Source organism: Mytilus californianus, unplaced genomic scaffold (genome assembly GCF_021869535.1).
Source record: "Mytilus californianus isolate M0D057914Y unplaced genomic scaffold, xbMytCali1.0.p SCAF_10, whole genome shotgun sequence".
NCBI classification, from domain to species: Eukaryota; Metazoa; Mollusca; class Bivalvia; order Mytilida; family Mytilidae; genus Mytilus; species Mytilus californianus.
Window position 1 is genome coordinate 71,723,768 of NW_026262582.1, and position 25,413 is coordinate 71,749,180.

The window sequence follows — 25,413 nt, forward strand, 5'->3', positions numbered from 1 at the left end:
GTTCTGTAGACTTCTGATTGTCTTTTCATTTTTTTTTGTTGGTAAAACACCTCTGTTTTCTTCGACTAGTCAGTTTTGATAGTCATTCTTAGATTTTGCATTTTTTTTATTATTGAATTCATCAAACATAGAATGCAATATTTTAGCCTTTTGGCCTGGTTTTTTTTTTACCTTAACACTGTAAAAAAATGTCTCGAAGGAAAAAGAAGAACGAAAACATTTCGGTTCTTGTTCAACTCAATGACACCTAAGACATTTAGCATAATAAATAAAAAGTACACAACATTCATTTGTTACATCGTTATTGCATGATTAATGTGTGAAAAATTATTTGTCAAGGTATTCATCAAGGTTATCCACTGTCAACTCCAATATTCATATTTTATATATTTATCACTTAATCATTTACAGGGGTCTGGATGAGGGTCCTTCATTTCTGTATTCTTTAATTTTAGGCCAATTTTCTCTATTCTTTATACTTTTTGCCCATTAATCTCCATTCTTTATATTTTAGCACCTCATTATTTTATATTCCTTTTTTTTTGGAGGGTCATTTTTCTTTATTCCTAATAGTTTGTACCCATTATTCTCTATTCTGTAATCTTCCATACAGCCCTCATTTACAAGTTTATATACATGTTGAGTGATTCTCTGATCTTTTATACATTTTTTATATGATTACAAAAATTTGTTTACATGCTATCCCTTTTTATAAACAGCATAGAACAAACACGTTTCATTAACATTTTGTTTAATTCAAAACGATAAACATGATCTGTAAATGATTAGAATAATTGCTTTTTCACACGCTTTTAAATTGTAAGGATAAATACTCCTACAAAAACATAAGAAAATTGTTGTTTGGCCGCGTGTTGGCATTTTCTGTTCTTCATTTTTTTTTCTTCAAATAATTGATAAAGGTATTCCTAAAGACCAGTGTTTAATTACAACATTAATTAAACAACTTCGATACACATCGGCAGATTTGAGAAAATACCTCTGATATTCATAAATACTTAGTATACCAGAATTTTCATGTTTAACCTCGATGAGATGATTCAACATCAAGTATGAATAAAATGATATGTGGAAAAAAGTTCAACGAGACAACAACCTAGATATAGACTTTCACTAACTTATATATATTGCTTGTATCTAAATAAAAAAAAACATTGACTTTTATTTTATAATTTCACCTCATTTCATGGATATGTTTTTATTCGAATTTTAGCAGTAGGCATCCTAAATTGGAAGTTTCGGGCAGTTTCTTATTCGATTTTAGCCATGTTGACTTATTTGCTTATGGTAAAGTGACGATTCATTTAAAATCGACTAATTTGCTTATGCATGTTATGGTAAAATGACGATTATTGGCTATCATTTTTGTTGCCTTTGGTTTGTGATTTTTTTTGTGTGCATATAATGTGTTTTAGTTAACATTTAAGAATTGTTTTCTTTTATAGAAATGTCTTCACAAATAGAATCAATTACACCAACGTTTGAAATAATTATTGACGATGTATCGGAGAAACTTGAACCACGTGACTTATTCTGTCAGATGGACGCTTTGCGTCACTACAATGACGACTTCGTCTGGAAGGAGGTACGAAGGTGAGAACATGTTTCCATTTTCAATGTTTTGTGAATGGAAATAAAAACTGTGGTCCATACCTATACAAAGCAAGTAGTCAAAGTTGTGTGTATTGGGTCCTCAATGCATCTTACAACATTTCATTATGTTAAAATGAGGATTGCTAAATTGTTTACGGATGTTTGAATCTTACAAAACCTATAAGAAAATACAAATCAGTTTAAAAAAAAAATCAGATAATCGCATGAACTTCAGGGAATACAATTCGGTCTCCTTTTGATACAAATCTTAAACTTCATACAAATTCCGTTTTGAAACTTATTTAACGCCTTCCATGCATTGTCAGGAATATGACAGTATCGTTTTCTGGTCTCACGGTCATACAACTTAACTCGGTACTCGGAGCACACAATCTGAGCTCGAAACACTAATTCCAATATTTTGATTGGTTGATTTCTTAGTCTGAGTGTGATAATTGTGCTCAAAATGTTACACACTGGTGAAAATCCATGGTGAACATTGACATAAATTTCACTTTTTATTTCTAGATGGGTGAAATTTGAAGAAGAAATAGAAGAAAAAGGAAAAAGATGGTCAAAACCACACGTATCATCGATCTGCATGCAGTACCTGACAGAGTTACATTTAATTGTGGCATCTAATCCGTGTTTACTAGATATAGAGGCGACATCTATGTTCGATATAGTCGGTAAGATGTCGCTTATTGTCGGACTAATATTTTCTATTGTTATTATTTTTTTTCCTTTTGTTGTTTATTCCGCCAAATTCCCTAAGTTTATAACGTCTTTAAATCATTCCTGAAAGTCATTTCCGAAATTCGCCATTTGAGACTCTAATATTATAGTTGGTTTCCCAGAAATAGTACTGGGTCGCTGAATTAGAAGAGCAAGGGTTCAATGCAGATATAGAATTATTGATTACTTGCGCATGTTGACTATACAAATAAATAAGTTCAAACGGAGTTTTGTAACAATAAAGTTATAAGTACGATAACAATAATAATGAAATATAGAGATTTGAAAATTTTAAGAAATGTATTGACTGACGCAAAATATAAACGAATATTAACTTAGAATATTTACGTATTTGCATCGCTATACTAATACCACAATACCACGTCAATGCTTGAATATCTGAAACAAGGAATAAAAAACACATGAATGATGATTTTTTTATTTTATTTTGGTCACAATCAGTGCTTACAAAAATCACATATTTTGGGTATCATACTTTATTAATATTTTGTCAGACACATTATTGGAGCAATGGCGGTTCAACGGAAGCTTAAATAGTTTGCTATGGAATCACGTGAGAGCTGTTCTGCTTAAAAGGCACAAACATCAGCATGTCGGCAGACGACAGATAAAGCGCCACCAAAGCAGAGCCAGTAATCTGTTCCAAGGGGCGTTTCTCAGTGACGAAGAGGATGCGCCGTCATCACCGGAAATCAGAAGTAGAATGAATGGTTTGTATGAAATAGTAGATCATGTGACAAATGCGAAAAATAAAATGATTTATGTGACGGACGGGCGTAACCCGTATAACCCATCCCTCTTTTGGATAGAAGGATGGGTAGTTAACGTCCAATGGAAACTAGTATAGTTATATATAGGAAAAGGTTATGATCATATGAGATGATTATATTATATGAACCACCAACGGAGATAAGTCAGATTTTAATGTTAGACTCGACAATAAGACACCCGCGCTATTTATCCACATGTTTCTGACTTCCAATTTAACAGTTTTTACTCTTACTTGTGCATGACACCCCAATAGCAAAACAGGGACGTATTTTAAATTTGAAAATATTTAATTTGTCTCGATAATTTACATGATTGACACTCAAGCAGGTGTTTTAAAAGATATATCTTTGTTAATTAGTGGTTTTAGATGAAACAAAAGTGCAGAATAAAATGCATAATGTTGTGCATGTATTTTAAGTTAGACTAATTATCGTCTAATTTGTCATAGAAAGTTCAAAAACAAAGAATTATAATGTATTTGTCGTACCTTTAGGATAAAAAGGAGACCACAATTATTCCTTTGATGCGTGTAAAAAAGCCCACATTTGATGCAATTTAGAAACATATCAGAAAATCTGTACTGTTACACCAGTGTTCCATGTTAGGCGTAGGGTTGAGTGCTCACAAATCCATGTTAATCCATGCCCTCTTCCTTATGTTTCTGTCCTAAGTCAACCACATTTAGTTGAATGGTTGTTGTGGGTTGATGTTTGTAATTATTTGTTTTTTGTTAACTGTTTTGTCGTTATTGAGGCCGTTTGGTTCCTTGGTTGAATTGTGCTAAACTTTGATATGCAGGGGCCTTTTATATCTGAACATACGGTATGGATTTTGTTCATTGTGAAAGGTCGTACGGTAACCCATAGCTGCTCACATTCACGTCATTTGAACAACGAACATGTGATTCCAAGGAAAACGGTATGCAGAGAAATACAACGAACGAACAACGCATAGTTCAGATGGTCCGAATAGTTACAGTCACGAAATGTGCACAACCCCATCTTGTCTAGGTAGAACATGTGTTTTGAAAGTAAAACACAGAACACGTTGTCCTTCAAATTTACTTTACATATATATTCAAAATGAATTTACGAGATTTTAACTACTTCTACCTTTTATCTATTTATTTGTTCATTTTAAGGAGGATACCAGCCGAGCACACAGAGCCTGTCTGAGCTGGCCAACGGAATTGAAAATGGCGATGTCAAAGCAAGCAATCCTAATCTACTATCATTCGGTGGAGAGGTGTGTTATCACGTTACTCATAATAAAAAAATAAATATCTCTCCTATAAATAATAAAAATAAAAGGCTTGCATAGAAAACAGGGTTACAAAAGTATGAAAATGCAAACGAATTCAAAATATATATATACATACATGCACGTATGAATAAGAAGATGTGGTATGAGTGCCAATGAGAAAACTATCCATCCAAGTCACAATGTGTAAAAAGTAAACAATTATAGGTCAAAGTACGGCCTTCAACACAGAGCCTTGGCTCACATCGAACAGCAAGCTATAAAGGGCCCCAAAAAGACATGTGTTAAACAATTCAAACAGGAAAACCAACGGTCTAATCTATATAAAAAAAAATAAAAATGCAGCGGCTTTAAACGTTTTAACAGGCGCCAATGTATATAATACTCTTTCGATACTTTGTTCTGCTTTCCAGACATTTTTCCTTAAACTTTCATGTTATAATTGACTCTGCTAATTGTAACAATTATATATCTTCCAAATCTTAAATAAAAATACCGATTTCTTAAACTCATGTTATTTGTTTTTATTTAAATCCAGACCAATAGAAAATTCAAAAGGAAGATTCCAGACGGAGCTGAAGTTATGAATATAATGGTAGGCGAGGTGGAAGAACTTACTAACAACCTGTGTGCTTTTGTGCGTCTGCGCGAGGCAAAGGATTTGGGAAAAATAACGGAAGTCGACTTGCCAACTCGTTTCCTGTTTATACTACTGGTTCCTAAAGCCCATTTAGAACCAGCAATAGAAGCTGGTCGATGTATGGGAGCACTAATGACAGATGAGGTAAACAATCATGATAAATGCGCATGTACCCTACATATCATGTTATGCTTTAAACAAAGTGATGTCAACTAAACATTGAAACATTAACCAACTCTAACTTTTACCAATTAAAATTTGTAGCAAAATATATGGCTAAAAGAAGCCTGCTTTATTTGCAACTGCGAAATGAAGAACAATAGTAACGCATCGTTCTTTTTTGTTATATTTTGGTTATTTGACCGATTATGTCCTTTCCTCACTATGACATTTTAGCAGAGTGTGAATTCGCATGGAGGTTGATGCATGCATAATAGGAGATTCACTTAACCTGTCGATACACCCGTTTCATCCTTTTTTGGAGTCCATGCAATTCTCCCAGTTTCTGTGTGTTTTTTTTAAATATTTTTCTCTTCCTAATCGATTAATTAGATTTGAACATCGGTAAACTACTGTCGCCTTTTTATTTCCCAGTTATTCGTGAGAATATATCTCATGTCCATCAAATATAGCATGAGAATATATCTCATGTCCATCAAATATAGCATGAGAATATATCTCATATAGCCTTACTTTACAAATGAAATTTAGATTAAACAAGTAATTGAATGGACAATTATAGTTCTGAATTGAAGGTACTATATTTCTCCAAGGACAAATTAGCTATGAGGGTGTGGATAGGGGTTTACAGAATAGAGAATAATGGGCAAAAATATATAGAATAGAGAAAAATGGACCAAAAATATAAAGAATAGAGAATAATGAGGTGCTGAAATATAAAGATTAGAGAATAATGGTCACAAAGTATAAAGAATAGAGAAAAATGGCATAAAAAATTGAGGAATACAGAAATGAAGGACCCCCTATCCAGACCCTCAGCTATCATTAAGTCTAGACAATCAAACAGTTCATCTTGTGATTAACAACACTCACATCGTCATGTAAATGACAAACGTTGTCATATTTTATTGTTTTATGTTTGTTTGTATTTTTATTTATAAATATCGTACTTTTTAATAGTAGTAAATTGTATTTTATTGGTGTATCAATCATTTCTTAACTATTATGTGTCCTGAAATCTGGTTAACAAGACAATATAGTATTTATAAAACGGACATGAAAACATTAAAAAAGATGAAATAAAAAATAAAATGTAATTTTGGATATTTACAGCTTACGAAACAACATTTTTTTTGATAAAGAATCGAATCGAAGAAATTCTACAAGCGACATCATAATATAATAAATTAACAATGTTATCAATTTTAATTTTTAAAGTCTATTCCATAATCTAAGAAGGGGTTTGTGTTGCTCAATCTATTTTTTTTCGTTTAGTAATCGTTGTTTTGCCATGACATTGTCAGTTCGTTTTCGTCTTATGCGTTTTATTATCTCTTTGGTATCTTTTGCCTCTCTTATGCACTTACAAACATTATCCCTAGAATTAACTAACGTGTCAACTGGGCCGAGTCCCGATGCACTCACAAACTGAAAATAAATGTCCGTTCGAAAACTTTTGTTCAATTTGTGAGTGCATCGGACCAGTTTTTCATTACACATCAATTTCGTGGAACCCCAGCAACACATTAATGTATATTGGGAATGAAAATTAAAATGAAATCGACGCAGGGTTCATATAGGTTACGAAAGTAGTTCTGGCCTTGGGGTCAGAAAAAATTAGAGCACGCTTATCGTACTCAGAATCAGAAATTAATCAATCAAAATACTGGATTTTATGTGTCAAGCACATATGTTGAACTGCTAGTACTAAGTAAGGTTTATGACCGAGAGCCCTGTCAACATGGTACATGTCTATGGAAGTATAAACAAAGGAAAGAAATTCTAACGGACCAATCACATTTAAGTATTTGTAGATAAGGAAATCATCCCAAATTATAATTTATGTTCAATTAGATTTTCCGGGAGATTGCCTACAGTGCCGAGGAGAAAAATGATATTCTCTCAGGATTGCAGGAGTTCATCAGTCAAACGATTGTGCTGCCTCCTGGATCATGGGACCCTAGCATCAGAATTGAACCGCCAGCCGAAATTCCCACAAAGGTAGGAAAAATCACGAAAATCATTTTATTATTTTAGAGTAAAATGCCACCCAAGTCAGATTAGATTATTCCAGGCAAAATGCTACCTAAGTCTGACTAAATTCATTCAGGCAAATGAAAGTAAGACTGAACTCATCAAGGTATGAAAATGCTACCCAAGTCAGTATCCTACTTTTTAAGTGCTAAAGCACTCATTGGTGGTTACGTAGGTAAAATTGAGAATGGAAATGGGAAATGTGTCAAAGAGACAACAACCCGACCATAGAGCAGACAACAGCCGAAGGCCACCAATGGGTCTTCAATGCAGCGAGAAACTCCCGCACCCGGAGGCGTCCTTCAGCTGGCCCCTAAACAAATATGTATACTAGTTCAGTGAGAATGGACGTCATACTAAACACCAAAATATATACAGGAAACTAAAATTAAAAATGATACAAGACCAACAAAGGCCAGAGGCTCCTGACTTGGGACAGGCGCAAAAATGCGGCGGGGTTAAACATGTTTTTTTTAGATTAGTGGTACTTAGGTGGCCTCGTGACCCACTTTGAAGAACTAAAATGTTGGGTTGATTGTTATATTGTTTCATTCTGAATATTAATATGCATCAAGTTTTTGCCACTGGAAGTAAAGTAAACAGTTATCTATTAATCAACCTTTAAGTTGATACACATGTTAATGATATTTCTAATGCAATGTATAGTTTTTTGTCCTTAAAATTTCAATAATATAGTATGAAACTACTCGGTACACCCCTTTGAGTGATGATAATTTGAATTTTAAATCATCAGAAAAATCGTAGCATGTACGTAATTCCATTTACATTTGATTGAAGGAATCGAGAAAACCTCCAGCGTACGCAACTATTGTTATTAATAAGAATGAAGAAGATAGCCATGATGATCCCACCTTAGAAAGAACAGGCAGGTTTGTATTTAATAAGAATTGACAGGCAAGTTTGTATTTTATAAGAATTGACAGGCAAGTTTGTATTTTATAAGAATTGGCAGGCAGGTTTGTATTTAATAAGAATTGGCAGGCAGGTTCGTATTTAATAAGAATTGACAGGCAGGTTTGTATTTAATAATAATTGGCAGGCAGGTTTGTATTTAATAAGAATTGACAGGTAGGTTTGCATTTTACAAGAATTGATAGGCAGGTTTGTATTTTATAAGAATTGACAGGCAGGTTTGTATTTAATAAAAATTGACACGCAGGTTTGTATTTAATAAGAATTGACAGGCAAGTTTGTATTTAATAAGAATTGATAGGCAGGTTTGTATTTTATCAGAATTGACAGGCAGGTTTGTATTAAATAAGAATTGGCAGGCAGGTTTGTATTAAATAAGAATTGACAAGCAAGTTTGTATTCAATAAGAATTGTCAGGCAAGTTTGTATTTATTAAGAATTGATAGGCAAGTTTGTATTTAATAAGAATTGACAGGCAAGTTAGGCAAGTTTGTATTTAATAAGAGTTGACAGGCAGGTTTGTATGTTAAAAGAATTGACAGGCAGGTTTGTATTTAATAAGAATTGACAGGCAGGTTTGTATTTAATCAGAATTGACAGGCAGGTTTGTATTTAATAAGAATTAACAGGCAGGTTTGTATTTAATAAGAATTGACAAGCAGATGTGTGAAGACTAGAACGTACAGTCATGCTTGTATTATATTAGAACTGACATGAACAATAATTGGCTGTTTCAGAATCTAAAGGATTGTGGGTAATATTTTCAAAAGTATACACCAAAACGTTGTGATTGGTTAAAACTGTATTAAACAACGGAACCTCAGCCAATGGCATGACATTGTTTTCATTTTGGAGTATGAACAATGAAATTACTCATAATCCTTTAGATTTTAAAACGGCTGATTGGCATTGTCCAGTTGGCAATCATATCACGTCTCCTTATTTTTAATGAAGCTTGGGTTGAGACGATGTGGTAAAATTGCTTATTGGGCAACTCTCCACCAGAGACCAAATGACATAGAAGTAAACAACTAAAGATCACGGACGTACTGTCCTCAACAACGAGGCAAACCCATAATCTATCAAAAGGCACCGAAATGACAAATGTAAACGCAATAAATGAAAAACAAATATGGTATACAGCAACAAACGACAACTACTGAATTACAGGCTCCTGGCATGGGACAGGCACAAACAGAATGTTGTGGGGTTCATATTACTGCTGATTCAAATTACTAAGTACCCATAGTTGTTAAATACAGTTTTAAATCTCAGTTTATGAATTAAGTAATTTGGCTTTAAAATTTATGTCTTGGTTTGAGCGTTCCGGACATAAGAAATTAATCAATTGATTTGTCTCCCTTGAAATTTTGCAGATGAACTTTTTTTTATCTTTCAGAGTATTTGGTGGCCTCATTGCTGACGTAAAACGTAAACTTCCGTACTACAAAAGTGATTTTACCGATTCATTACATATACAGTGTGTGGCATCCTTCATTTATCTCTTCTTAGCTACATTAACCCCTAATGTGACCTTTGGTGGACTTCTATCAGACGCAACAGATGGCTCTATGGTAAGCGTCTCTTCTTTAAGGATTTCTTACAATGACAGAATCTGGATATACGAGGACCTTGATTTCTATTATCTTACAGTTTCAAGACCATTTCTTCTGTTCTTTGTTTTTTATGGCCCATCATTCTCTATTCTCTAAACCCCCATCAAGACGATCATATATGCATTGCGTCTAATTGAAGTGACTTATTGATAGCACTCTGATTAAAATACACATCTGTGTCCAAGCTTCGCTTACACTGAATCTGAAAACGCCCCGTTCTACTTTCTGTTTTAAAGACCTTTTGGTATTCTCATGTTTTGTCATTTTAATACACACCTTCAAAATTTTGAAGGCTGAAATTTCATTGGCTGATAAAATAATTACAAGAACAGAAAGTAAAATGGAGTGTTAACAGATCCTTGTTAGCAAAGTGTTGACACAGGATCTGTAATTAGATTGCATTGACCTCGATACGATGAAAACAAAAGTGATCTTTTTGTTTGACTATAGTATTTACAAGCACTGTGTCTAATACAAATTTCAAAAATTCAATATTTCAAAAAGGATATATAACTTTTGATTCGTAGATCACCTACGTTTCATCTAGATGTTTATATAGTCATAATCAATGTGGCATTTACAAAGTAAATATAATGCATCTTGGTAATACTTTGAAATCGGACATCAAGAGATATGCACTGTGAGGGATTAAAAACAATAGATATTTAACCAATGATGTAAAGTAAAATTTATTTTTGTGTACGAACAATGAAATTCTTCCATTCGTTTGCTGTGTTTAACCTTTTGATTTTGCCATGTGATAAAGGATTTTCCGTTTGAAATTTTCCTTGAAATCAATATTTTTGTTATTTTATTTTTTGATTCCGAACGGCGAATTGATAACATCACTGCATGTAGATAAATACTGTGATTTAAATTTTCCCAAAGTGAATTTCCCTTTTCTAATAAGGACAGTATACTTAATTACCGTTGGGTTTCCCGTTTGAATGGTTTTATACTAGTAATTTTTGGGGCCCTTTATAGCTTGCTGATCGGTGTGAGCCAATGCTCCGTGTTGAAGGCCGTACCTTGACATATAATGGTTTACTTTTATAAACTGTTACTTGGATGGAGAGTTGTCTCATTTGCACTCATACCACATCTTCCTATATCTATTAAAAAAGTATAACAAATATACCGAACTCCAAGGTAAATTCAATAAGGGGTAAGTCCATAAACACTGACAAAATCAAACGTTATGAAACACAGAACGAGTGAAAAAACAACTGTAATATTCCTGACTTGGTACAGATATTTTCCGAAGTTTTATATCTAGCTAAACCTCCAACTTGTATGACTGTTGTTTTTAGTTCCGTATTGTCAAATTGGGTGAGCAACCCAAACAGACATGACAGCTAGGTTAATGTGACAATGATTTGGATTCCAGCAGCCAAAACTGTGTAAACATACATCATCACAGACATACAACACAACTTTTTAAACTTCAAACAAACAAACAAATAAATCTAACAAAGACGCCTTCAAAACGGTTGATTTAATTGATAGCAAATTTGACAAAGACGCCAACAAAAAAGTTTTTGTAGTTGATAGTACTTAATCGTTCAGTACACACTTTCTCAATAAAGTACAAATTAAGTAAAATATAAATACAAGGGTAAACAAAATGGAAACAGCAATGTACAATCCTCTTGCATCCGAGTCGCAACTCAGGACCCGCCTACACCAGAAACGCCCAAAATCAAAAACCCGATAGCGGGATGTATAAATACCGAGTCACGTTAAAGGTCAAACGACCAAAAGAAACATTAGAGCGCGAAAACAAATGGAGGGAAAACTGTAAAGTAAATAAAAAGATACACAACTTTAGCACATAGAGTTTATAATTCAAGACCATCTCGTATTATTTGTGAAGTAGACACTGAATATTCATCTACTAGGTCTTGGTATTTTCCGATGAACTTTTTTATGGAGACATTGGGGATTATTTCATGTGGTATGGTGGTGTAAAGGGTTGGAAAATTGAAGGTTTTGACAGAATTAATTTCAGAGAATGACCGAGACTTAAAGTTTCCAGAAGCTCTTTTGAAATCTGAAGAATTCACGTATATTTAATGTATCTATGCAAGAAAACAGTGTCACAGTATTTTGTAATCTCTATTTTACTGTGAACAAAATTACAAAATTCTTCCTTAACGTATAAATAGGGAACACTTTGATGTACGCACAATCGTTTTGATTCCGAACGGCGAGTTCATCACTTGATTGTCGATAAATACTGTGATTTAAATTTCCCAATAGTGAATTTCCCCTTTTCAGCAGGAATACTTATCCTCCTTAACGTTTTTTACAGGGAACAATTGAATGTATTCTGGCAGCATCAATTACAGGAGTTATATTCGCACTATTTGCTGGACAGCCACTAAATATTCTAGGAAGTACAGGACCTATGCTTGTATTGGAGATGATACTGTATAATTTTTGCAAGTAAGATTATTTCTAATACTTTGCCGTTACAAATAACTTGACGGTAGGGTGTATTTTTTTTTTGCCGATTTGGGTCCAAATAAAGTTTTAAAGATTGAAACATAAGGAAAAGACAAAAAAAATTACGATAAACAAAATTTCCAAAACTATCGAAGAATACTAAGTAACTTTTTTTGTCATATAGCTCCTTATGTTTATTTATTTTTTCATTCCTGTTTTTCCCCATATATTTAGGTTTTAGCATTTCTGATAAAGGTAAATCCAGGAAAGCGATTGGACGAACCAAATTTATAAAGTGTATAACGTGTTAGTTTCATTTATTATTTTATAAATCTTCAAGTTTAAAGTCTATCATAAGGGAGCTACCATTTGATTTTTATGGGAGGGAGGGCTAGGATGAAATTTGAAAAAAAATAGGCAGGACAGAAGTTTTGAGTAAAAAAAAAAGGCAGGATGAGAGATTTGCAAAAAAGAAGTCAGGATGACAATTTAGGTAAAAAAAAGTCAGGACCGAATAGAGTGAAAAATAAAAAGGCAGGACAGAGATTACAACTAAAAACTGACATCGACATAGACAAAAGATTTCCGAAAATCTATTTTTGAAAATCTTATAAATTAATTGTTATTTTTATTTTTTCATAGGTTTTGAAAGATAAAAAGTAACAATATAAATGTATGAAAATTCCAAAGAGAATCATTTCCCGCCAAATTTTCAATTGATTGTATCTCAAAAACAAGTACACGGATTTTCATATTTTTATGGAGGGGGAGGGGGGCTTTTTTAATTCCGTTATTTACATACTATCATTGTATAACGGTCTTTTAAAAAGCTTGTTATTTTGAAGCAGAGAAGCGAACATCCTTAAAACTGGTCACGTTGATAATGATTATCTTTCAAAACGTAGATGGATCTCCGTTACTTCACGATTGTAGACACTATCTGTATTTCAGTATTTATATCGGACAGTACAGGAGGTCTATGTCAATGAACACTTCTATCAAAGGGCAAATCATTAGATTTGTTATTTACCTCAAATCATGCCTTCTAAATCCATTACATATTTAACTTATATTTATTGATTTCACTATTTTCAGAGATCATGAATGGGATTTTATGCCTGTACGTGTATGGGTAGGCTTGTGGACTGCACTTTTAATCCTTATCATTGTTGCGTTTGACCTAAGCTCATTGGTTCGTTACATAACAAGATTTACCGAAGAATGTTTTGCTTGTCTCATTGCACTCATATTTATATACCAAGCCTTTCTGCAGTTATATAAAATCGGGATAGACTATCCAGTTCACCGTAATACTGAATTAGCAACTGACAGTGGATGTTTTTGTATCATAAACAATTTTACCATTCCAACAACGACACCAAATCCAGAAGAAGGCTTGTTAGTTCGTCATGTCAGATCGGCTTCTCTCAGTCTATCCTCAAATGAAGATATAGTAACTCGCTCACCAAGAGACGAAATGCCTTCACATCAGTTTATTGCACCTTCAAATTGTTCACTTTATGGCGGAATTTTAAATGGAAACGGATGTGATAGTTATCAGTATGTCCCGGATGTGTTGTTTATGTCCGGTATATTATTCTTTGGAACATTTATAATTGCAAAAATATTGGTGTCTTTCAAAAAAACACGTTATTTCTCTACAATGGTATGTATAATAAGAAATAATAAAAAAATATTATAAAAATAAGGAGATGTGGTACGATTGCCAATGAGACAGCCTGGCCTTTGTTAGTCTTGTATGTTTTTTTTTTAATTTTAGTTCATTTTTATTAGTTTAGTGTGACGTCCATTTTCACTGAACTAGTACACATTTTTGTTTAAGGGGCCAGCTATAATATCTTTACTACTAAAACAAGGTCCAATTTGCAAGCCGGCATGACGTAAAAACGACGAATCAAAGAATTCAACTTTATATATAACTAATATAGGACAATGGTGTTGGTTAAAACTTACAACATTCCAGGTTCAGTTCAGTTTCTTGTATATTCCTCCATTAATTGTGGAGCACTACCCATAGGGTATAATTGTAGCAACTATATACACCTTAAAACATAAGGAGACATTTAATTATGTACAGATGACTGAATTTAGGCAATAATAATTACTAAATAATTAATATTATAATTAATTCATAGGATTGTCATCATACAATTTTAAAAATAATATTCATAATGTGCTGAGGTGTAAGAACAAGTTAAGTAAGAACTGGATATATTTACAAATAAGAATTTAGAATTTAAGTGGTCTTAAATTAAACTTTCTTATAATTGTTAGTTAAAGGTGCTATACGTACATCAGAATTTATAATGAAAAGGTTATTTTATAAGACTTATGTAAAAGGGTTGGGGTTTAGAACAATTCAACATATATACACAAGTTTTCCTTCACAGTTTAAAATTACCTTATTTGGGATCTTGTCATTATTCTTTAAAGGTACTTGATATCTTAAAACTTTGCAAAAAATTAATTAATTTAGGTCCTAATAAGTCATAAAATGGTAAGATGGTAAAGTAGGAAACTATTTGAAAATCCAGGCCCTTTTGTTTTCCAAATAATTAACAAGTTCCGGGTCGAATCTGGTAGCGATAACAATAGTATATGTCACATGTAGTTTCCGGTTGCAGTAAGAAAACCAGGACGGGTTCAAACAGAAAGATTTTGAAATCAGAGAAAACTGTGCACCTTATAACTAGCATGACATTATCAGATGACAATACGAACACTAAAAATGCAGGCTTAAAATAAGGCGTAGGTTCTTTAATTCAGTCACTGACGTGCGATGTTACGGGTGTGTTCTAGTAGATTAGTATAAAAATAAGGTGATGTGGTATTTTTAGTTTTGGCAATGAGACAACTATCAATAGCCCAAAAGACGAGGATGTAAGCAACTAAAGGTCGCCGTATGCTCATTTCCCAAATAGTTTTGTAATTTGTTCCCACTTCCCTTAATATTTCCTTCTCTTTCTTCGGTCCCACTTTTTAACCCTTATATCCTACATCCTCACTTTTTGTACCCCTATATCCCATATCCAAAAACGTGTCACCCCTTTCAATTAACTATTGTCAATTTTGGTCAATATTTGATATGAATATTCATGTGTTTAGGTAAGACAAACAGTGAGTGACTTTAGTGTTCTGATTGCCATTGTATCGATGGTGGCATTGGATGCAGGGTTTGGTGTACCAACACCTAAATTGAATGTTCCATCTGTATTTAAGGTGAGTGGTCACTAGTGTGACGTTACTGTACTTTGACTTACAATATCCAATTTACATTGATAGATAGGAGTTTTACTTAACCGTAATGGAAACTTTAAAATAGCAAAGGAAGAAGCATCTTGTAAAGGCCTAATTTAAGTCATGTATGAGGTTTTAAAGCTTGGAAGATTACACAATTTTTCTATTAAAATACAGTTAGACCTATTTGATAAAATGGTCGTTCCCGCTCTTTTGTACGGTTGCGAAATATGGGGAACAGGTAACAACGATATCATTGAAAGGGTTCACTTAAAGTTTTGTAAGATGCTTTTACAACTTAAATCATCAACACCGTCTTTTGTGGTATATAGCGATCTTAGAAGGTTTCCTCTCGAAATACAAATAAAAACAAGAATTTTATTATTTTGGACAAAATTAAGAAAGACGGGGTAAATGTTTGAAACTGTCCTCTATAGCATAATAATTTAATTTTGGATGTAACGCGTCTTCCGATTGGCTGACGTTGTTTTGTTTATCAGCTCATAGACATAATTTTTTCTGTCTATTCGAAATAACATAAAAACTGTGGTGCACACTTTTTAATAATTGTGGATTGTTCTCTGTACCATTCAACTGTATATAGTTTGTTGAGAAAAAAGATATAGATCGCGAATGAAAATGTAAACGTAATATGTAAATGTTATTCTGTTATGTAAATGAGGATTCTAACGATAAGAAATCATTCAAATTACAAACAATCAAAATGTCGAGGTTTTGAGCGTTTCTTATACGAAGGTAATTTTAGAAAATTGCTACGTAAACACGAAATTTTCACAGATTTTTTTATCACCTATAAAAACATTGACAGGGAATATGAGCCTTTAGCCTCTGATGACACAGAGTAACGTTATTGTCCTACCAAACTTAAGGAAGTTCGCTTGTCATATTTTTGGAATTTTTGTCAGATTTTCGGAATCCTCTGGTTTTATCTATTTGAATGCCTTAAAAAATTTTGCCCATTGACCCCCATTTTTCTTTTTAAAAATCTTTTACATGCATAATTATAAGCCATCTGTAAAAGTCTTATAAAATCTTAATTATTTTTTAACAGTTTTTGAGAACTTTAACTTGTCATTGATATAGATATGAAAAATCAAGAGAGGATATTTTCCCGCCAATATTTCAATGGCTAATATCTCGAAAACAAGCACACTGACCTATATTTTATTTTTGCTCTTTTTGTTCCTTTATTAATCCCCTATCAATATATACTAGTGTTATGGAAAGCTTGTTATTTTGAAACTGAGTAGCGAACTTCCTTAATTAAGCAGGATCTGAAAGTACTTTGTTTTACTTTCAGTTGTTAGGGTTAGGGTTAGGGTAAGATAAGCGTGGACATACCATCTTTCGTTCAATCAGACTGACTTAAAAAAGAATACAACACAATCTCATGAAATTCTATATATATATAAAAAACTGCACTTTAAATCATATCTGTTTCTCATGTAAATTTTTAATCTATAGAACATAGAAGTATTTGCACGTTTTGGATGGGGTTTACACATTAGAGTATAATAGGCAAAATCAACAGAAAAATAGGCAAAAAAAAAGGAGAAAAATAGGGCAAAAAATAAAGAATATAGAATACTGTGCAAATTTAATGAAGGTTAGAGAAAAATGACATAAAAAAAGAATACAGAACTAAAGAACCTCCACCCAGACCCTCATGTGTATATTATAATTTACAGCCTACAAAGCCTGGAAGAGGATGGTTTATAAACCCTATCAGTGATAAGAATCCATGGTGGTTAATCTTGGTGACGGCATTACCCGCCCTTCTGACAACAATCTTGATCTTTATGGATCAACAGATCACATCCGTGATTGTCAATAGAAAAGAAAATAAGCTCAAGGTACTATCAATACATTGTAAAAAGAGTCAATTAAAACGTGTTATTTTACTTTATGCAAAAACAAAGGCATCTTAATCTCCATCATTAAATTTTTTGATAAACTCAGTAGCAAGCATAAATATGACGACATTCTTGATCTTTATGGATCAACAAATATCATCCATAAGCTCAAGTTAGCGTAACTATTAGATATATTATTAAAAGAGCACAAATAGAAAGTGTTTTTTTATTTACTAAATGCAAAAACAATGTATTTTAAGGATGTTTGCTCCTCTTGTTTTTGAATTTTTGCCAGATATTCGGAATCCTCTGGTTTTATCCACTAACTCCAACTTTTCTTTTCATAATTTTATTACATGTAGTTTCAAAAGCCATATTTGAAAAATCTCATAAAATCCTTGTTATTTTTTCGTAGTTTTTTTGAAAGAAAAAAGGTGCCAATGTTAAATGTACGAAACATCTAGAGAGAATCACTTCACGCCAAATTTTCAATGGCTTATTTATCTCGTAAACAATCACACCCATTAAATTGTTCTGCTTTTTAAGTTCCTTTATTCAAATGCTTTCGATTTATAACTTTTAAAAAGCTTGTTATTATGAAACAGAATAAAGAACATCCTTAATTTTCCATCAGTTCAATTGGAAACTATTTGGATGATTCCGCTACTCAGTGATCAGGCATTCCGTCTTTCTGAAATCCAACAGTTGTTCAGACTGTACGTCCGTCATGTCTATACATTTAGAGCTGGAGCTGAATGTTTGGTCTATCAATTTATAATGGTACTATGTATTTCAGTATAAATAAATAAAAAACTACTATTTACGGAATTATAGACTTCTGATTTAGAAAATTGTACTTTACAGCAGGTGAGGAACCATCTCGACACATCCGGTTTAGAATATTCTCTTAAGACGCATTTGATGGATATCAAACTACTTGCATTTAAAGAGACAACTTAGCAAAACGCATTAGATACGCCAGGCTGACATATATTTATATTATTTCTTTTAACATTCTAAAATCATTGTTGTTTACCAATTTTTATTTCTGTGCTCATCATACGTTTATTTCAGATTTCGTTTCACCTAGCGCATGTTTTTTTTTTAACAAAGACTAATTACTTAACATAAATAGGTATTGCATATAGATCTATAAAAATCTTACAGAAAGGAGGTGGATACCATTTGGACATGCTAGTAGTAGCAGTACTAATTGTGATGTTATCATTTCTTGGGCTACCATGGTATGTTGCAGCAACGGTCTCGGCAATGGCTCACGTGATGAGTTTAAGGAAGGAGTCCGAATGTACAGCACCAGGAGAGAAACCAACATTCCTTGGAGTTAGGTAAAATTTGGGAATAAATTGATTTAAAATAAGCATACAATGTACCCGTCTAATTACCACGTAAAACCTACTGGGGGGGGGGGGGGGGGGGGGGGGGGGGGGGAGACTCATTAGAATTGGGTAGAAAAACCTTTTAAAGTTACTGTGGATTGATTCATTTTCGTGGGTACCAATTTCCGTTGATTGAAGAAAATATGATTTCATTTAAGAATTGAATGCTTCTTTTTGTAAGTTTATTGGGGGTAAAAGCGTTGATCGAAGTACATTTTGTATGAAGCGCGGACGCGGAAGCGCTTCATTCTAAACATGTGCGCACGGTCAACGCTTTTACAACCCTATAAAATTACAAAAAGAAGCATTCAATACTTATAATTACATTTTTTTGCTAGGGTCATGAAAACACGATTTATATCAAGTTTTTCTTTATTTGCCTGTGCACTTTATTGGGAAGCTCGTGTCATCATGAATGTTACATTTCATTTTGAAATGAAGGTTAATTTCAGAATGACGCGAGATTGCTGTTAGCAAATCAAAATAACGTATTATAATGAAACATACATGTAATGTAATTATTGATATTTGACTTCGTGGTTTTACCAAGGTCTAGATAAACGCTTATAGATAATTTGTACTTCGCTGAACAATTAAATTCGTGATTCGACTATACCCACGAAATCCACGAAAGGTAATGAATCAACAGTTTAAAAAAAACTTGAAGATGTACCGAAAGTCATTAACCTTTCATTAATATAGAAAAGGAAACCACCGTTCGTCAAATCAAATTACATTGAAAAAAATGTGAACTTGTGTGCCCTGGAAGGGTAGGTAAATATCGTTTCTGCTCCGCTCGTGACAACCGTCGTGTTTCTTTTGTTAAAACTCATTGAGTCAAAACTGATGAGACACTATACAATTATAGTGTATAAATACATTTCTGTTGTCGAACTGTGAGACACTTCCAATTTTAAAAACAATCAGTATATATGAATAATCCAATCCATATTATTGACTGTATCAGAAAGTTTGAAATGAAAACATGATTGATTGATTGATTGATTGGTGTTTAACGCCACTTTCAATACTATTGTGCTATTTCGTGGCGGTCAGTTCTTATTGGTGGAGGAAGCCGGAGTGCCCGGAGAGAACTACCGACCTTTGGTAGGAAAACTGAAAATCCTAGTCAGTAAATGAAAACATGATATGAATATTTGAGACCACTAAATATAGAAACAGCACGACAGTGAAACATATCATAGAATATAACTCTCAAAACTAAATCAAATGTTTGTTATTTTTGACTTCTAAAAGTTTCGGTCTCACAAGTTTATAAAACCAGATGGAATTCTCAAGATTATGTCAAATTATTTCCCATACATTTAGATTTCAACTTTCCTGTTGAAAAATGTATAGAGATAATGTACTGATGTTTGTTTAGAAATCAGGTCGAGGTTCAAAAAGACAAATGTTGATGTAAACAACAGAGGGATATGATCTAAGGGACATAACTAAAAAAACATTTCGAATTGACAAGATATTCTATTGTTAGCACTATTTTATACTTAAAAAAAAACCGCCATGTTTTGTAGAGAGCAGCGGGTAACAGCATTATTGGTTGGTGTGTTTAGTGGATTGGCCGTTTTGATAACATCAATATTAAAGGTAACATTAAAAACATATTAGCTGCCACTGCGTTGAGGTTATAAATTATTATTCGTTACAGTCGATGCAAGTGTTACATTGACGGATCCAGGGGGTCCAGGGGTTGGGACCTCCCCCTTTTTTTCTTCTTTTTCTTCTTTTAAATTCATGTGAACGTTTCATCATGGTATTCCCGGGGTCGGGACCTCCCCCTCTTCAAACTGGCTGGAACCGCACCTTTGTTAGTAAAACAAAATTATCTAATATTGTGTGTGCTAATGGTCCTTGTATCAAAAGAGCATGAACCATCAATACCAGTAATGCAATGGCGAAGTTTAAGTCTACCGTATCTCAACATTGACCACCCTCATTAAAATAGATTGCAAATGATTAAACATTGTGTATTGGTATTGTAATACAGGCACTGATCCAGTCATTTTGAAAGTGGTGAGGTTCGAACCTCCAAAACACCATGAAACGTTCACAGAATTAAAATCAAAGTACTGAAGTACTGAACATCGGATGACCGCAGGTTCTTGTGTATGGTCAAAAGCACATGTCACAGAAACAGATCACATCTCTATACCTGAAACTGAGGTTAATTTACAGAGATTTTTTTTTCTGATACAAGTTCCTGCTTGGATGATGAATAAATGACAGGAAATTCAACCTCACCGTAATAACTATTATATTGTAGTGATACAAATCAGTATACCTTAGACTATTATACTAATATAATAATAGTTCCAGAGAATACACTGGTTTGTTGTTATATATTATATTAATATTACGGTTGCATGTATATATAATTTTCATCTATTTGTATATCATTCTATTCTACTATCATTATAGTGCAGTGCAAGTGCATGGTGGACACTCTTCTGTAAAAAAAATCAAAGCCTTAAAGGCTGTAAAAGCAATTGCTGCCATGTTAATGCTTTGTGGACTTTTATTTTTCATCCATATATATAAGAATTAAACCTGACAGGACAAGAGTGTTGACTAGTGAGAAGCAAGACGGTTTTAACTTTATATCAATAAAAGACTTTAGCAGGAAATCATTTTAAATATGTTTTATATTTCACAAGGAGACAACAAGTTTACCAGGCTAAAGTTGGGGTTAATTATACATGTGCTGAAACATATAACTAAAAAAAATCAATATGGATTGTCCCCTGGTAGTGTTTGTAACTGGGCAATAATTTCCTTTATTGATTTAATTTTAACAATTTTCATAATTAATTTAAATTAACCATTCAGTTAAAACATTTCAACTTTCCAGACGCAAATGTTGAAAAACGGGCAAGAAATAAAATATCTTACAAGACATAAATATGTAAAAAATAAAAATATATTTCAGCTTACTAAAATATTTTCATAATGTTACTTTGACATCATTTCTTAAAACTAAGTCCCAAACATAATTGCTCAGTTGATATGTGTCATCCTCATGCGATACGAGATAACTATAATTCTGATGCAATCCCGAAAAGGGGGGTCATCACAAACAAACATGACATTAAATTGTCATTATACGAACTAGAACAAACAGCTCTATGTTGCTTTGATATTTATCAATTTTCAGGAAACATGTGAAATAAATTTCAGGTCCATTTCATTATAGTGCCTAACAAGATTGTGTGAGGTAGACGAAATTGACCTTAAAACGATCGTATTGTCTTTTGATGTCCAAAAATAGGCAGATCGGACATATAAGGACTTTATCTAATGACTACATAAATTTGGGATTTATTATTATTATAATATTCTAATGAAACTGAAAATTGTATTTTTTTGTTAGGATAAACAACAATTTTACCTGGCGTAGCCGTGCATAAAATGTTTTTCTGCGAAAAATGGCGTATTTAATGGAATAGAACGTTAATACAGTAAACTTTCTCTTTTTTCTCCGCAATAGGCTATCAAAAATAATTTATCTAATGTGTATGTGGAAAATTATGTGAAAAGATAAAAAGTGGCAATTGTTACCTTTCATACCTATTCATATGCCGCTATTATTGTTGTTGTTACCAATTATGTAAATCAATTGTATCTGATTTTATGCCCTTTGTTGGCCCTGTAATTTGGAAAATACAAAAAAAAATCTATTCATTGATAAAACGCAATATGGACTGGTCCAGTGTCCAGTTTGCAGGTCATTTAATTTACTTTACACATTCATGCACGCTCTGATTTAATCGATATACTCGTACGAAAAAGCATGAACAGTTTGAAGGTAATCTAGTAAAAACTTAATCCAATCAAATTGCATAAGATTCAATAACAATGTCCAGTCCACATCATAATGAGTAATAGGGGTAAACTTGGTAGGGAGAAAATGACAGATATTTCAAGTTAATATTTATGCAATAACGAATTAAAATTTGTCAACCAAAAGTTTTGCTACAATTTCAAAAACATGTCGTTCTGTATGGGTAACTATATATATATAGTTTTCGGATCTTTCATTAGCGTATTTAAGGCTATAAAAAGTTTGGGCTTCAAAAGTTCACACAATCATTGACTTTATACAGAAAATTCGTCCTTGTAAAACATTTAATAGTTCACAAATGATACGCGATTTTAAAGTAAAATTATTTCTTAAAACACTGCAAAAAATTTCATTCATATTGATAAAGTGGTATCGTCATAAAGTGCGTTGAAATGAACAGTGGTATAGCAAACATCGAATTTCCTCACAAAATGTTATCACACACTTTAGTAAGGGGAGTCAGTTAAGTTTGTTTATTTTTAGATTACAGGTAATCATTTGACATTACGTATACAACCTGTGTGACCTGTGTAGTGATTTTGATTTTACGATTAATTCATGAATGAATGAACGATAATTTTATGAATGAACATGAGAACCTGACCTCTTTCTTAAACACCAATTAAACATATAAAACCGTATTTAAAAGGAGATATTTCAGTCAAATTTTCAGTACTAAATCAACAACTGAAATGATTCCATTTTTTGATGAAACATCGTACGAACGGAAAACGGAATCGCAGGTATAAAAATGCACTTTTTTCCCTTGTAATGACCGCGGATCTATAATTTTTATAGATCGGTTGAAATCCCAAAACTAATTTGCATAATGGAAATTTAGGCGATAGCAATACATCGGAATGACCTGAAGGTCATCCTCTGTAAAAAATAGAATGAAAAAACAGAGTTTCAGCCCCAGTAACCCCCTGGATCCACCAATGTAATAGGATCTCATATGTGAACGGTAAAACGGAAGTGGTAGAAATAACAGATTGAGTGTTATAGCTGAAGTTGAGCCACTTTCAGGTTAAGCTATGGTGCATTGTTTTCTGTAAAAAAATCAATATATATGCTGCAAGGGAAATAGTAGATATTAAAATGCTATTTTATTTTATGTCACCTAATTTACAAGAATATGGTTTTAAACTAAGGGTCGATCAGTATATATAAATATAGTTACTTAGAGTAGGCGTAACTGTCTGCGAGCAAAACCCATGCTAACGGCGGCCGTTTGCATTGGTTGTGATGGATGCATAAATACGTAGTCACGTTCGATCGGAGAAGGGCCGTTAGATGTGATGCCTATTGTAGGAAGAATTCCACACTTTCTGTACGTTAAGGATTCATTGCAACAAATAAAACCCATATCATGAATATCGTACATATTGTACATTCACAATTCTCTTACCGCCTATACATTTCTGGGAATATCATTGGTTAAAAACGACCGAATGAAGTCCCTGTATACTTAATATGGGGTTAGTAGAAAGTTAAATAACATTTTTTTTTATTTCTTCGGACTACATCCTTAAACGTAAATTGCAAAGTTATGTATCAATTTATACCCTATCCGGTCAGTTAAAATATATTCATTAATAATCATTGAAATATTACACTTTCAGTATATTCCTATGCCAGTTCTCTACGGCGTATTTTTTTACATGGGAGTTGCTTCACTCAAAGGAATGCAGGTAATTTGCAATAATAATTTATTGATATTCCGTATCAACTTCTAATCACAAATAATACGTGATGTTATTGACGTATAGATTTTAGGTACTGACGTTGTTGCAGATTCATTTGTACGAATTGTTTTTCCTGATTTGGAATCGAACAGACCCTTGAACAAAAGGCCATATCATCCATTATTTTAGCACTTTCCCCTTTTAATCTTAGTTATACAATGTTCAGCATAAAAGAACATACAATAAAAACCAGTTAAGGAAACAAACAGAGCACAGGTACAAGTAAAGTGACGAGACCCATGTTTGTTTAAGTCAGCTTAAACCACGTATATTTAAAAGACATTCATGGTGTGAGGGTCGGATGGGGTGAGGGTCCTTTATTTCATTTTTAAATTTTTTTTAACCATTTTCTCTATTCTTTGTTTATTTTGCCTATTATTCTCTAGTCTTTAAATCTTAGGGAGCTACCATTTAATTTTTATGGGGGGGGGGGGGGGGGGGGGGCTAGGATGAAATTTGAAAAAAAATAGGCAGGACAGGAGTTTTGAGTAAAAAAAAGGCAGGATGAGAAACCTGCAAAAAAAAGTCAGGATGACAATTTAGGTAAAACTTTAAAAAAAAGGGCAGGACCGAACAGAGTGAAAAATAAAAAGGCAGGACAGAATTTTTTATCCTAGCCCCCCCCCCCCCCCCATAAAAATCAAATGGTAGCTCCCTTAGAACCCCATCTTCCCCTGATCTGTAAACCCTATCCAGACACTCATGTTATAAGTTTGCCTATACACATTTCTTTTGGAACCCTGTTAAAAATGAAAATAAATATATGATGCAAATTTGATTTTCTTATTTATTATGTGCATTATTTTTGTAGCTAAAAGATAGATTTCTTCTCTTGATAACGCCACAAAAATATCAACCGGACTATAAATATCTCCGTCATGTGCCACTCCAGAAAGTTCATATATTTACCGGTATACAGTGCGGATGTTTAGGTATACTCTGGATTGTTAAGAGTGTCAAGGAAATATCAATAGGATTTCCCATAATGGTAAGTACTATTAGCGAGAACCGAACATTACTTCCGGTTCAAATTT

The 25,413-nt window shown here is 33.1% G+C and overlaps 1 protein-coding gene across 2 annotated transcripts in view; it reads left to right on the forward strand.

Moving 5' to 3' along the window:
• LOC127718473 (sodium-driven chloride bicarbonate exchanger-like) overlaps window positions 1–25,413 on the forward strand; it is a 67,200-nt gene that overhangs the window by 24,328 nt on the left and 17,459 nt on the right. For both annotated transcript variants that reach the window (XM_052224518.1, XM_052224519.1), the window contains exons 3-18: window positions 1,464–1,611; window positions 2,140–2,300; window positions 2,862–3,077; window positions 4,280–4,383; window positions 4,937–5,182; window positions 7,073–7,219; window positions 8,051–8,142; window positions 9,585–9,759; window positions 12,113–12,246; window positions 13,342–13,912; window positions 15,373–15,486; window positions 17,214–17,378; window positions 18,546–18,724; window positions 20,311–20,383; window positions 24,257–24,325; window positions 25,191–25,367. In XM_052224518.1, the coding sequence (XP_052080478.1) occupies window positions 1,466–1,611; window positions 2,140–2,300; window positions 2,862–3,077; window positions 4,280–4,383; window positions 4,937–5,182; window positions 7,073–7,219; window positions 8,051–8,142; window positions 9,585–9,759; window positions 12,113–12,246; window positions 13,342–13,912; window positions 15,373–15,486; window positions 17,214–17,378; window positions 18,546–18,724; window positions 20,311–20,383; window positions 24,257–24,325; window positions 25,191–25,367 (2,769 nt within the window). In that variant the 5' untranslated portion in view covers window positions 1,464–1,465. The remainder of the gene's footprint in view (window positions 1–1,463; window positions 1,612–2,139; window positions 2,301–2,861; window positions 3,078–4,279; window positions 4,384–4,936; window positions 5,183–7,072; window positions 7,220–8,050; window positions 8,143–9,584; window positions 9,760–12,112; window positions 12,247–13,341; window positions 13,913–15,372; window positions 15,487–17,213; window positions 17,379–18,545; window positions 18,725–20,310; window positions 20,384–24,256; window positions 24,326–25,190; window positions 25,368–25,413) is intronic.